Source organism: Macaca fascicularis, chromosome 7, assembly GCF_037993035.2.
Source record: "Macaca fascicularis isolate 582-1 chromosome 7, T2T-MFA8v1.1".
Taxonomy (NCBI): Eukaryota; Metazoa; Chordata; class Mammalia; order Primates; family Cercopithecidae; genus Macaca; species Macaca fascicularis.
In genome coordinates this window covers 149,066,676-149,081,083 of record NC_088381.1, presented here as the reverse complement: position 1 = coordinate 149,081,083, position 14,408 = coordinate 149,066,676, and the positions used below count along the sequence as shown (strand labels likewise).

The 14,408-nt window shown below is 38.2% G+C and overlaps 1 protein-coding gene across 1 annotated transcript in view; it reads right to left on the bottom strand.

Moving 5' to 3' along the window:
• The window catches only part of TSHR (thyroid stimulating hormone receptor), a 176,925-nt gene that overhangs the window by 23,720 nt on the left and 138,797 nt on the right, over positions 1–14,408 (bottom strand). Inside the window, exon 8 of the mRNA XM_015454060.3 lies at positions 7,554–7,631. Coding sequence (XP_015309546.1) covers positions 7,554–7,631 — 78 coding nt within the window. The remainder of the gene's footprint in view (positions 1–7,553; positions 7,632–14,408) is intronic.

Here is a 14,408-nt window from a genome sequence, read left to right as displayed (position 1 = left end):
CTCTCTTTTTATTTGGGTGTCTTGGTTTGAACAAACCTCTTGCTAAGTTTTCTGCATGCTCCAGTGTTCTTTAAAATACCTCTCAAGGCTGGGGGCGGTGGCTCACGCCTGTAAACCCAGCACTTTGGGAGGCCTAGGCAGGCGGATCGCCTGAGGTCAGGAGTTTGAGACCAGCCTGGCCAACATAGTGAAACCCCGTCTCTACTAAAAATATAAAAATTAGCCAAGCGTGGTGGTGGGCACCTGTAATCCCAGCTACTTGGGAGGCTGAGGCAGGAGAATTGCTTGAACCTGGGAGGTGGAGGTTGCAGTGAGCGGATATCACAGCATTGCACTCCAGCCTGGGTGACAAAGTGAGACTTCATCTCAAAAAAAAAAAAAAAAAAAAAAAAGAAAAGAAAAGAAAAGAAAAGAAAATCTGTTTCAAATCAGTTTTTCACACAATGAATTCCATCAAATAATCTATCAACCCATTTTTTTTTTTTTTTTTGGGACGGAGTTTTGCTCTGTCGCCCAGGTTGGAGTGCAGTGGTGCGATCTCAGTTCACTTGCAGCCTCTGCCTCCTGGGTTCAAGCAATTCTCCTATCTCAGCCTCCCGAGTACCTGGGACTACAGTCATGTGCCAACATGCCTGGCTAATTTTTGTATTTTTAGTAGAGACGGAGTTTCACCATGTTGGCCAGGCTGGTCTCAAACTCCCAACCTCAAGTGATCCGCCTGTCTCCGTCTTCCAAAGTGTTGCGATTACAGGCATGAGCCACTGTGCCCAGCCAACCCTCTTTTATTTCTAGAAGACCTTCCTCTTGGAGGAGTTTTCATTCTTCAGCTCTGATGTAGATGTCATGTTCTCAAGACTCCTAGGACCTCCCTTTGTGGTCATCTGGGATTTCTATTTGCTTCTTTCCTGTGTTGATCACTGTTTTAACAAAGTCCTCATTTTTCTCTTTCCTGGTTTATGCTCCAAGAAAAGACGAATAGGAAATCAAGGCTTTGAGACTTTGCATGTGAGAAAATGTCTTTATTTTATCAATCATACTTGATTGGTAGTTTGGAAATGACTTTCCCTTCAGAATTCAAAAGGTGTATTCTATCTATGGTCTTCTTCAATGTCACCATTGAGAAAGTTGATGGCATTCCGATTCTCCAGCCTGCACAGGTCACATGATTTCTCTGTCTAGACGCCTTTAATTTATTATTTTTATCCCATTGATTTCATGTGTTATGATGTACCTTCATGCCTTCCCACTTTTTTTTTCTGCCATATGGGTTCTCTGTGGGTCTTTTTATTCTGAAAATTCATTTTCTTTATTAATGGGAAATCTGCTACACTATTTTCTTTTTTAGTTTTTGTATTTTCTTCCTAAAACTTTTGTTAGCTGGGTTGTGGACCTCCTGGCTTGAATTTCTAATTTTCGTATTTTTTCTTTCCTCTATTTCATATTTTTTTTTTGCCATCTCTACTGAGTGCTGTTTTTCCCTTTATCTTTAACAACTTCTGCTTACTTTTTTGGTTTTGGCTTTCATGTTTTTAATTTTCAAAAGCTCTTTTATTATTTTCCGAATATTCCTGTATAAGGAATTATTTTGTGCATGTAGAACATTGTCTCTCTGAGGATATTTGTCATAACTTTTATGAAAGTTTCTTCTGGTTCTTGCATTGTCTCTGTTCCTTCCAAGTTCCTTTTTCTGTTTATTCTAGTCCTTGTTTTTCATGTCACCACTTCTATTCAACATAGTACTGGAAGTCCTAGTTAGAACAATTAGGCAATACAAATAAAAGGCATCCAAATCCTAAAGAAAGAGGGAAAACTGTCTCTGAGTGCAGATGACATTATCTTATACAGAAAACCCTAAAGCCTCCACCAAAAAACTGTTAGAACTAAGAAATGAATTCAGTAAAGTTACAGGATACAAAGTCAACCTACAAAAATCAGTTGTGTTTCTATATATAAACAAATAATAAGCTATGAGAAAAAGAAATAAAGAAAACAATCCCATTTATAATGGCATCAAAACAAAACAAAAAAATGGAATAAATTTAAACCAAGGGAGTGAAATATCTGTACACTGAAAACTATAAGACATTGACATTTTTCATGTCAATGGATTTCCTCAAAGGTCTGCTGGTTCTTGGATGTCTGTTCTTGTTTGTAAGAGAGGCCTATGGGAAGCTCTATGTGTGGAAGCTTATTGGCTGGTGGGCATTACTATGGTGAGTTTAGGAGACTATCAGTGATTCTTTTTTTAGGTTTTTTTTTTTTTCTTTTCCTTGGGCCTGTCAGCTTCCTCAGTACTCTCATCTCTTACTTGGAGGGTATACATTCTGATGCCAATATTCTATGAATTGAGTGGATAAGAGGTTTGTTGTTCTTACATTTTGGAATGTAAATTTTCATATAATCCTGTTTTCAGAACAGTACCTGCCTTCTAACCCCAACTGTGCTTTTTCTCCTTGAGTCTTGGTGATGACATTTTAACAAAAAGAAAATTCTAGTCTTTTTCTGGGATGAGTAAGAAGTAATGCTTGAGTGTGCAGAATGAGACCAACCAGCTTCAATGTCACCTATATTCTCATTTGCAGAACACTTAAACTTTAATTGATAAAATATTTCCTAGATTTTGTGATTTGAATTAGCTTGCATTTTATTGATTTCACCCATGCAAGTACTTAGCGTGCAGCTCTCTCTTGGTTTTTGAAGACACTCATCACTTACTCACATGATCACCTTTCCTACTCTTTGTCATTAAAAATACATGCTTTTTAATTTATTTATATTTTCTCAGAAGTACTGACCTTTTAATGTTGTTTAAAAAGGGATCAGGGAAAATCACATTAGTAGGGAGAGTTCAGAAGTCTCAATTCTATTCATTTTTTGAGATTTCCTCTATACCTGTATACCCTCATCACCAGCTATATTCCAAAGAATCTCAAATGTATCTCTAGCCCTGACCTCTATTGTGAATTTTGAACCCCCATATATCACTGCCTGCTTGCATGCATCATGGGACCTCAAACTAACTTTCCCTAACTGAGGAAATGGTGGTTTCATTCTCCTAACTGCTCAGTCACAAATCGTTACAGTTCTCCTTGATTCCTTCCTTTCTCTCATCCACCATATTCAATCCATCAGCATGTCCTGTTGGCTTTACCTTAAAAAGTATAGTAAGGATCAGATTATTTCTCATCATCTCCACTGCTACTGCCTTAGTGCAAGCTACTTTCATCTCATGCCTATATTATTTTGGCATATTCCTAAGTTGTCTTCTTGCTTCCATACTTGGTCCCCTACAGTTTATTTTCAACACGACAGCCGGCATGTTCCTGTGAAACTTTGAGTCAGATTGTGACACACCTATGCTCAAAATGCTCCTATGGCTTCCCCTCTATCTAAAGAGCAAATCAAAACACCTGATGATGGCCTCTAAGACCATCCGCAAGTTGCTCCTGAAACCTATCATCTTTTTGATCACAGCTTTTACTTTTTTCATCCCTGTTTACTTCACTCTGTTTGAGTGGCAATAGCGTCCTTGCTATTCCTCAAATGCGCCAGGTATATTCTCACCTGGGGGTCTTTGCACTTGTCTAAAATGCTTTTTTCAGATTGTCCCCAGGTTTGCCCCTTTGTTTCTTTCAGATAATTTCTGAACTGTCACCTTCTTGATGAGGCTTTTCGCTCACTGTTCTTTAACGTAGTGACCCTCCCCTATTGACAGCACCCAGTGAAGAATCCCAAGCTTAGCAAGTCCTCATCAGTAAATGCTTATTGTACATTTTCAAAGGTTAGCTAGGGAGAGTTTAACCAGATTGATGGGAATGGATAGGAATGAGGGGGAGCAAGGAGAGAATTCCAGCTGGGTGAATGGCCAAATAAGAACTAAGATATGAGACCCCAAACTTAGAAATCATTCACATTCTCATGATACTTGTGAACAGATGATTTAACCAAAGGAGAAGATACAGAGGAGAAAGAGCCAGGACCCAGGATGGAACCCCATTTTGAGGAATGATGCAGTGAGCTAAGGAGAGAAATGGGGAAGGAGTGATCAGAGAGGTTAGAACAGATCAGAAGAATGAAGTGTCAAAGTTCAAGAAGAAGTGAAAATAATCATAATAATGTCTAACATTATTGAGGACATATTTAGTTCCTTTCTTATCTTATTTAAACTTTATTAGTTTACTTTATCCTGTTTTGACAGATGAGAAAACTAAGACTTGGGTCTTACAGTTAGTAAGTGATGGGGCTAGGAGTCAACTCCAGGTATAACTCCTCATCTTTGTCACTTTCCACAACCTGGAATGCCACCAAGAGGCAGGGAAAGCATTTTCAAGCAGTTGCACAAATGCTCTTAACTTAGTGGGAGAGTCTTGTAGAATATCTTGCCATAAATATAAAAAACAACCTCTAGGCGGTACAAGCAGATAGTTTGACCACTTCCAAAGAAGTAGAAATGGATACATTCGCTTGAGGACAACAGACTAAAATATCTTCAAAATATGATTGCTCTTTAAATGCTATAGTATTTACAGAAGAGTGCTTTAATTATTTTTTGAGTACCATATTAATGTCACAAAATATTTATTAAGCTCATACTGTGTTTCAGGCATTATAATATGAACCAGAATTGTATAACTATATTGTATAAGCATAAGCATATTATATAAGTATATTGTATAAGCATAAGCATAACAGTATAAGTAGGTTGGAGAATTAAGGGAGCTAAGAGGTTCGATATGGATGGACCATTGGTCAGAGGTGTAAAGCAGTGTAAAAGACAAAGCTGAAGATTTTGGCAATGCCTTGCATGCCACACCAAGACCTCTGTCCTAAGAGGAATGGGAGGCCAGTATTGGGTTTAAGATTCTATTTGCATGTGAATCCAAAGAGGTTTGGGGAGGGTGGATTTGAGAGGAACCAAGACTAAATAAAGGCAGGAGTCAGATTTGGAGACGCTAATCATCTAGACTACTGCTACTCAAAGTATGGTGCCCATTGGCCAATAGCTTCTCACCAATCCAAGTATAAGAAGCGTATGCTGGATGTAACCCAGCTACTTCAACTAAACACACTGTTGAGTTTGGTTGACTTCATTTTCATGACAAGACTTTCTCCAAAAAAGAAGATGTGCTTTGCTGTACGTCCTGGACAGCCACTTACCTTGCAATGAACTCACTTCGAGTGGTTCTGGTCTACACTATTGGTCTTCAAATTCTTTCAATCTCACATATTAATAAGTAAAAAAATCTGAGTATGTACCACTGACATACAAATAGTCATGAACCCTATACATATATTTTCGTAATACTATATTATATATACCATAACACACTAAACATACATTTTAATATAATGCAATGAGGATAAGTAATACATATTTTTAAAAGTTTCACAAAAGCAAAAGCAATGTTATCAAATATGCTTAATTAGTTTTGAAAATTATCTTTAACCCTTTTGGCTATGGCTGTTCAAAGTCTGCTTTTGGTTCAGTTTATTTTGATTTTGGTTTAAATGGCTGTCCTAGTTGAAAAAATTACCAAAGACAGGTATTTCACCAAGAATAGAGCAGGCTTCACTGCGTTTATTAAACTAAGATTCTCATTTTTCAATCTAATCCAGTAATTAAATACATGTTTTAATGACATTTTATATTTTCTGATGTCAATCAGTTGTTTTTGCAAAGTGATCTGGAGGTGTTTCATTTTCACATTTTATACACATGGATTTTAAACCTATTACAACTCTGTATTACTTTGATAGAGCTATGGTAACAAAATACCACAGATTGGCTGGTTTAAACAGCAGAAATACATTTTCTTACAGTTCTGGAGGCTGTAAGTCCAAGATCAAAGTGTCAGCAAGTTTGGCTTCTCCTGAGGCCTCTCTGCCTGACTTGCAGATGGCCACCTTCTTGATGTGGCCTCACATGGCCTTTCCTCTGTAAGTGCCCATCCCCGGTGTCTCTCTGTGTATCCCAATCTCCTTGTCTTATGAGGCCACCTGTCAGATTGGATTAGGGCTCACCTAACAGCCTCATTTTAATTTAATTACCTCTTTATAGACCCTATCTTTAAATATAGTCACATACTAAGATACTAGAGGTTAAGGCTACAGCATTTGAACTTAGGAAGACAGAAACAGTTTAGTTCATAACAAACTTAATTTGAAAGATTTAAAACAGGTTAAAATTCTATTTCTGATTTGAACCAAACAGAATTTTTATGGCATGATCATTTTTTAATCAGGAAAATCATATAATATGTGAATGTTTCCAAATACTTGTTTCTAAAGTCTTTCTCTAAAGCATACATTTCTTTCAAAAAGCAATGACTTTTCTTATTATTTGGTGAAATAGTACTTTAATCTTGAAGAAGCTGATATAAAAATGTTATTGAAAAATATCTTCCAGGTAAAAAATTATTGACATGGACTTTATCACAGAAAAGGTTAATACATTTTTCCCCACTTGTCTTCTTGTAAAAAGAAAAATGCATAATGCTTTTAAGTACTTTGCCATGAATTAACAGTGAACCCCCACGTAGCACAGCAGATTTTCAAGATCACTCTGACCTCTTATATGGATGGAACCTATGTGTTAAGAGAACAGGACCTTAAACGCACTTACCTGGGTGCATTCAATCTGAAAGTGAAATGAAATTGTTAAAGGTAAAAGAGTGAAGGTACCCAGTGCTCAGGACTGTGGATCACTCACTCTTCTCTAGGAGGCATCCACCCACTACCTGACACCTGAGGGACAGTGGCTATCTATAAATAAAAGATTAATAAAACTTAATTTGTTCTTATTTTAAAATAAGTATAAATAGAACCTCTAATATTTCCTCTCGCCCCTAACAGATTATCTTGTGCATCTCTACGGTGCTGTGTTCCACTTTGGCAGGGACTAAAGTGGATGCTCAATGGTGAGATTCTAAACTGAGGCAAAACCAAGGGAATGAGGAAGGTGGCGATGATACAGAGGCTTCAGGGAAGCAGAATCAGTAGAACCTGACCACTGATCGGATGCGGGGGTGTAAATCAAAGGAAATGCACAAATAGGTATGTTTTCATGCTGTTTAAAAAATGTTTTTATTCCATCTTTCCCCATGATTGTAAGTTCTTCCAGAGATGAGTCAAACTATCATTTATATTCTTCCTTCTTTGTGCCAGGCATTGTGCAATGCACGTTCAGGTATATTTTCTCTGCAAAGACTAGAGTGCCTTCCAACTAGTTGTGGACCTTGCATTTCAAAATTTTTCAAACAGAATCTGCTCCATGAACAGAGCCCCTGTGAGCATGAACACCAAGGTGGCTGCCTTATCAGGCATCAGAATGGCATAGTGGAGCTTGGGGCCTTCTGAGTCTCAAAGGACAAGGACTTTCTTCCAAGAGGTAGCCTATGCAGCCAGGAAAAAAGGGACTTGCAGAAGCCTTTACCCAAGACAGCAACATTCTCTACCCCGAACATAAGGTTCTCCCCTCATGTCTCCATCTATTCCAAAAAAGTAAAAAAAAAAAAAAAAAAAGACTAAAATATTCTTTGGTATGTCTGACTCACAGCAAGCTTGGTCCACTGTATACTCCTCCAAATGCATCTTTGTCAATAACTGTCAGGTATTTGTTCTTGTTTAGGTAACTAGAGAGAGAGAGAGAATGAATTAGGTGATTTTAAGAAATCACACCAAATTAGTACAAATATCAGAATAAAATGTGACCATAGTATTGACTGATTTCAAGAATTTAGAAGATACTTTATCTTCTTCTGGCCTAAGCACTTAAAACATTCTAGGTTTCAATTGTATAAAGTTTATACACATTAATTATGGCAGAAGTTTTTGAAAATGAGCATGTTTATGATCTAATTTGCATACCTAAATTTCTTAAAAGTTGATTTAATTCTCTATTTTCCAGGCCAGTGGCAATTGTATTTTTTAGTCCTTTTTAATGGCAATCCTCTTTAATACCAAATTTTGTTTCTTAGTATTAATTAGTATTCCCATTTAATTTCGAAGACTAGGCTTAAATCAGGAATGGAATGAAGATGGTGAGGGTGGTGAGTGATGCTGAGGACTGTCAGAGATTCAGATCTTTTCTTTGGGTAAGGGTGTCAGATTTAGCAAATAAAAATACAAGATGCCAGTTAAATTTGAGTTTCAGATAAACAACGAATAATTTTTTAGTAAAAATATTCCCCATGCAATTAAAAAAATATTTATATTAAAAGTTATCTGTTGTTGATCTGAAATTCAAATTTTATTGGGTGGCCTGTATTTGATCTGACAACCCGATAGTGTGTATGAGGAGTGTTTATGAGATTACTCTGTAATCTTCTTTGTGCCAGGTATAGCCCAAACTTGGCCTCTTCTGGTAGTGGCTGAACACCCAGTATTCAGGGCATTGTTAAGTGTGACACAGGGAGAGTCAATAAGTCTCAAATACATTCAGAGACCTGGCTAAGATGCTAAAGCAGCCAATCTGTGCCTTCCCAGTGGCTTGAGATTACTGTGTAATCTAATCATCGACCTTCCATGGAAGAGCTTTGATGGGCACACTGGCCTTGCCATTTTAAAAACACACCGGGCATTAGAGGGTAAAATAGTTTTGGAGAAATTTAAGTTACAAAGTGATTTTGAAATAAAATTCCCTCCAAATGGATAAAAGCATCCAAGGATTTTGAAACTGGCCGTTTCCCCTTAACTTTATTACACAACAAAATTATCTAAAAAGAAGCGTAGCACATATATATCCTTGTTACAAACGTTCCCAATTTACACATTTAGAATAACTCACAACATAACCGAGTCCACTTAAACATCAGCGTGTGGCCACCTGTCGATGCAAAAGAATATAGCAGAGACCCTTAGAAGGTCTGCTTAGATATGGCTAATGCTTCCATTATTCTGCTTATGGGGTCTGCTCTTCATGGTGGAACATTTTTAAGGGTAATGGTTAATAATAATATTAAGCCTTCAGTCAGAAAGATTTCTTCTTCAGAGCCCTCACAGAGAAACTTCCCTCCTGGTTAACTGGACCCAGACATGAGTCTTCATTGGAGCCGTGGGAGGAAGAAGAGTTACCAATCACCAGTGCTGAAAACGTCTCTTCTTTCTGGGCAGGATGAGGGAATCACTAAATGATGTGTAAGTGCTGGAACTCCACAAAGTGACATGTCATAAATTGGTATATATTTTTGGGTCTTTCAATTTTCTTCTTCTTCTTCCTTCTCCTTCTCCTTCTCCTTCTCCTTCTCCTTCTCCTTCTCCTTCTCCTTCTCCTTCTCCTTCTCCTTCTCCTTCTCCTTCTTCTTCTTCTTCTTCTTCTTTCTTCTTCTTTCTTCTTCTTTCTTCTTCTTTCTTCTTCTTTCTTCTTCTTTCTTCTTCTTTCTTCTTCTTTCTTCTTCTTCTTCTTCTTCTTCTTCTTCTTCTTCTTCTTCCTCCTCCTCCTCCTCCTCCTCCTTCTTCTTCTTCTTCTTCCTCCTCCTCCTCCTCTTTCTTCTTCTTCTTATTCTTCCTCCTCCTCCTCCTCCTCCTTCCTCCTCCTCCTCCTCCTTCTTCTTCTTCTCCTTCTTCTTCTTCTTCTTCTTCTTCTTCTTCTTCTTCTTCTTCTTCTTCTTCTTCTTCTTCTTCTTCTTCTTCTTCTTTTTTTGAGATGGGGTCTCACTCTGTCACCCAGTCTGGAATGCGGTGGCGTGATCTCTGCTCACTGCAATCTTCTGGGTTCAAGCGATTCTTCTGCTTCAGCCTCCTGAGTAACTAGGACTACAGGCACTTGCCACCACATCCAGCTAATTTTTGTACTTTTAGTAGATACAGGATGTCACTATGTTGGCCAGGCTGGTCTTGAACTCCTAACCTCAATTGATCTGCCCGACTCGGCCTCCCAAAGTGCTGGGATTACAGGCATAAGCCACCGCGCCAGTCCAATTTTATTCTTAAATAGAAATTGAGAACTACCTAATCTAAGGTACTCATTACCATTTTGCCTCCATACACTCTTTATTTCTTTCACAGCATTTTCACAATCCATAATTATTGCCTTATTTATTTACTTGTTTACTTTATTGGTTGTCTCCCCAACCAGAATGAAAGTTCTATGTCTATCCAGTGCCAAGTTCACCATCTCTACAACTACTTGTTGGATGAATGTGTGAATGAGTAGAAAATAAATCAATATACTTTTTCATCACGACAGTAAAATGGGCGGTGTTAAACTCTTAGGGTAACACAGATGATTGCTTTAAAGAAAAAATAATGAAAAGTGAAACAATAGAAGACTTGGCTTCTGGTGTGGTGGCATTTGACCAACTGTTCTTCCTGAGGTAGTGACTTTTCAGGCATCTGGTTTACAAACACCTCAAGGGTATAGCCCAAACTTGGCCTCTTCTGGGCTGAAGACCCAGTATTCAGGGCATTGTTAAGTGTGACATAGGGAGAGTCAATAAGTCTCAAATACATTCAGAGACCTGGCTAAGCAGCCAATCTGTGCCTGCCCAGTGGCTTCAATCACAGTCCTCACTTGATCATTGTTGGACTCTCCTTTAACCCACTATGTCCATGGAATTCCTTTGGTCAGTGACACCTGGAGTGGGCAAAATCCACCTTGGAAAAAAACAACAACTGCAGAGAAGATATTGAACAGCATGATTTTGTAAAAAGACAACTAAGTTCAGTACAAGGGCTGCATGGCTTGCATCTCTTTTTGTATTCTCTGGACAATGCAGCTTACAGATCACATTCTGTTCCCAGGCTGTTGAAAATCAAGTAAGAGCCGGTGAACTCATCTCAGTTTTTCCTCTTCATCTCTAACTGCTGCAAGTGAAATTCAGCGTGTTCTTTCTAATCATTAGCAATTATTGTAAAACTAAATTATTGCTTGTCCAATTCTGCAGTGTTTTCATCTGATATTTAATATACTCCTGAGGATAAGGAGCCTGGTTGATAAGCATTGCAGTTTACCAGAAACTCTGCAGAAGACTTCAGACTGGAAAAGCCAGCCAGAGTCCAGGAGGGGAGGAGGAGGATGCAGAGGAGCCCCGGCCAAGCTGAACGGAGATGAACGGACACTTCCGGACACTGTGCTCTCTAAAACCAGCATGGCTGTTTGGGTACTTTACCTCTTAGAGATAATTAGATGCTTAAAAGTGAAACCATCACTCTGCCTTCAGCAGATTTGAGGGCTGCCTCATTTGGCTTTTTAACCTTGCTTCAGCTTGCTGCTCTTGCCTTCCATCTGAAGTCAAGAGAGTGAGGAGGGAAAATACATATACAGAAGCCTTGATATCCAGGAAGAAAGTGCTTCCATCAACCTCATTTATCACATGATATTTCCTGGGATTATCAGTCTAGTTAAACTGATTCCTTGACCATGACTTACCTTGATTCTTCTGAAATCGACATCTGTACCCAGCTTGGATAAATCATTCACAAATCTTGGTAGGCTCTCTGGTTAGCCTACTCTAGACAGTGATTATTTTAGAGGGGAGTGATAATAAAAACTACCCCTTGCAAGGAGAAGATGAACATAAAGTAGCTTAAAAGAGACTCAAAAGGCTTGTAGTAAGAGATGAAAGGAAATACTTTTTGAAAGTCAGGGTTTCTAAATATTTATACTGGAAAGGGCTTAGAGAAAAGAACTGGTATTTCCTTTAAGAATAAGATAGACATGGCTACACTCTATGTGTTCAACAGCTTTTCACTGCTTGGGGCTTATTCCTCTTTGAGAAGCTGTTGGAAGAAATGAAGTTCTTCTGAGAAAAGAGATGTCAGCTTTTCCATACAGGGAGTTAAGAAGCCCTGCCCTGATTTAAGATTGTGAATAGTTCACACTTAGGGAAGACCAAGGCAGTCAGGAAAATGAAGGTGGTGAGGACTCAGCTGAGGAAAATATTCAATTGACAAAGTCAGTATTATGTGTATTATGTGTACAATATGTGTGTGTATGTACGCCCTTTTCTGTTGGACTCACTCTTGGCACATAGTGGCCATTCAATGAAGACTTGCTGGAGGAAGGAATGAAAGCCCGATTGTTGCGTGACTCCTAGAAAGAGGCACCCTCTACACCAGGTTTAGAAAAACGTGATCAATGCCAGAGAGAGGAGTGTGATGCCGTGGTAAGAGAATTTGCTATTGCTGCTGAACTTGGCTCTCTGGGGAGTTTTAGGATACATTTCAGCTCCAAGATGGGATTTCAGCCTGTGCCTCCACAGTCCCTTTAGGGGGAACTTGGGCTGGCCCCTGATTATGTTGTGGTACTCTCATGGGAACACTTCGGTGGGGAACCATGTTTTCCTCCCACAGCGTTGGTAATTCAGAAAATTAAACGAACCCCCTGCCTACCTCTCATGTTAGTTTAAAGAGAAGCTGGATTGCTCTATGGAAATCCTTTTGTAGCAGAAATCAGGACACCTGTTTGTAAATGTAACCTGTGAGAAAATACTCAAGCTTTCAATAGGCAGAGGCAAAAGTCAGCCTTAGAGTATATCCTGCAAGCTGTTCAAATACTTACCCCATGATAAATAATAGCCTTCTTAATCCTATAATCTTCTCTATCATTGTCTTTTCCCAGTGTGCCAAGATGTGGTATTTTACTTCGAATCAGCTAATGCATGATGCTAATTAGTGCATTAATTGTGTTGACTCTGTTTATAATAATCAGTGTATTGGTGGGCTCTTAGCACGTCAAAATGGCATTTTTATTCCTGCCTAAATTTTTACTGTCAGATAGTAGCTAGTTTCTAGAGTTTGATGGAAGGAAATGTGATACAGGGAATCAGACGTTCTGTGAGAAGCAACATATCCCCACGCAGATTGTGTGGAAAGAGGATGGAAAAGCGATTCCAAACAATGAATGTGTGACTTAACTTGTGACCAAGTACAGTTCAACTTCTGTTGAGCAAGGGATGCTTGTATTATTATTAATTTCACCTTCACCTCTGAGTGATGACAGCGTTCTTGGCACCATAGGAAGTCATAGGACAACGTGCTTTTACACATCTGCCATCATTTTCATGAAATCCTAACTAATTACTTGACTGCTGCTGCGGCATCAGCACTTGCACTGGATGTGGAATTTGTCCAACTTGGCTGTAATTGTATTATTCAGTTACATTTTAAAAAATGAGTGTAAATGAAGTCAATCTGCTAATTTCAGTAAACTGTCATGAAGTGGAATGATGGGGGATGATTACTCTTTTGGATGACACGTTGTTTAAATGAGAACCTAATGATATCTGGACAAACTTCTAGAGAAATCACCAAATTGCTAACATGTCATGTGCAATCCTTGAACACTATTAAGATAATTACAGGAGATTGATGTGTTTGCCTTAGTTTAAAATCACAATTAGCAATGAGACCAAAAGCAATATCCTTATGTTAAAAACACAATGTGAATACTATTTTATTATTACTATGGAACCTTGACCTCTCTTTCTTTCACCTATAGCTCAATCCTTGTCTTCCTCCAGTCCCAGGGCTCCTTATCACAACCATCATTTTGATTTTACATTGGATTTACATGATACCTTTTACTGAAGTGCTTAAATCTAGGAAAGAATAAATTTCTATTGACTAGGAATCAGAAACTTAGGGTAGAATGATGGAGTCTTGTTTTATAACAGGGGCAGTTTCCAGCTTAGATTCAAAATACTGATTAAAAAAATCTTTGTTTTCTATTATGATTGGATCTGCACTTTCTAATGCCAAATATTTTAATCCAGATACTTTTTATCTTGATCCCATGCTTGCCCTTTAACCTTTACCAGAAATTCAGAGAAACAGACTACATATTTCGCCACACAATAGTCATCCTCACTGAATACTTTTATCCAGAGGTCTACAAACTATGACTTTTCAGTCAAATCCTGCCTTGTCCTTGTTTTTGTAAATAAAGTTTTATTGGAATATAACCATGCTCATTTGTTTATATATTGTCTATGGCTGCTTTCACACTACAAAGGCAGACTTAAGTAGTACAACTAAGACCATATGTCCCATAAAGCCCCAAATATTTTCTTCTGAGAAAAAGTTTGCTGACCCCGATCTAGACTTTTAGAAACCAAGACACGAAAGATTCTTAACAAAGAAATAGTTTCCACATTTGTTAATCTCTTCCAAATAACTTTAATACTTAACATAAAAATGTCAAGAAAGTATTGTGAAATAGTACACTGATTTCTTTCCTGTGTTGCAAGAGATAGTTAGACAGTAAGTCATGGCACCAGTGAATTGAAAATCCATTGTCACTGACAGAATATCTCTGCTGTCAGCTAAGCCTCCCACAGAATCCATGATATGGTCTGAGGAGAAAGCTGGTGTGAAGGTACAGAGAGTCTCTATATATACAGCATATCCTCTAATAATATTGTCTCATTCACTATTGTTTAGTTTGTTTGTTTGTTTTCTTTTAGACAGAG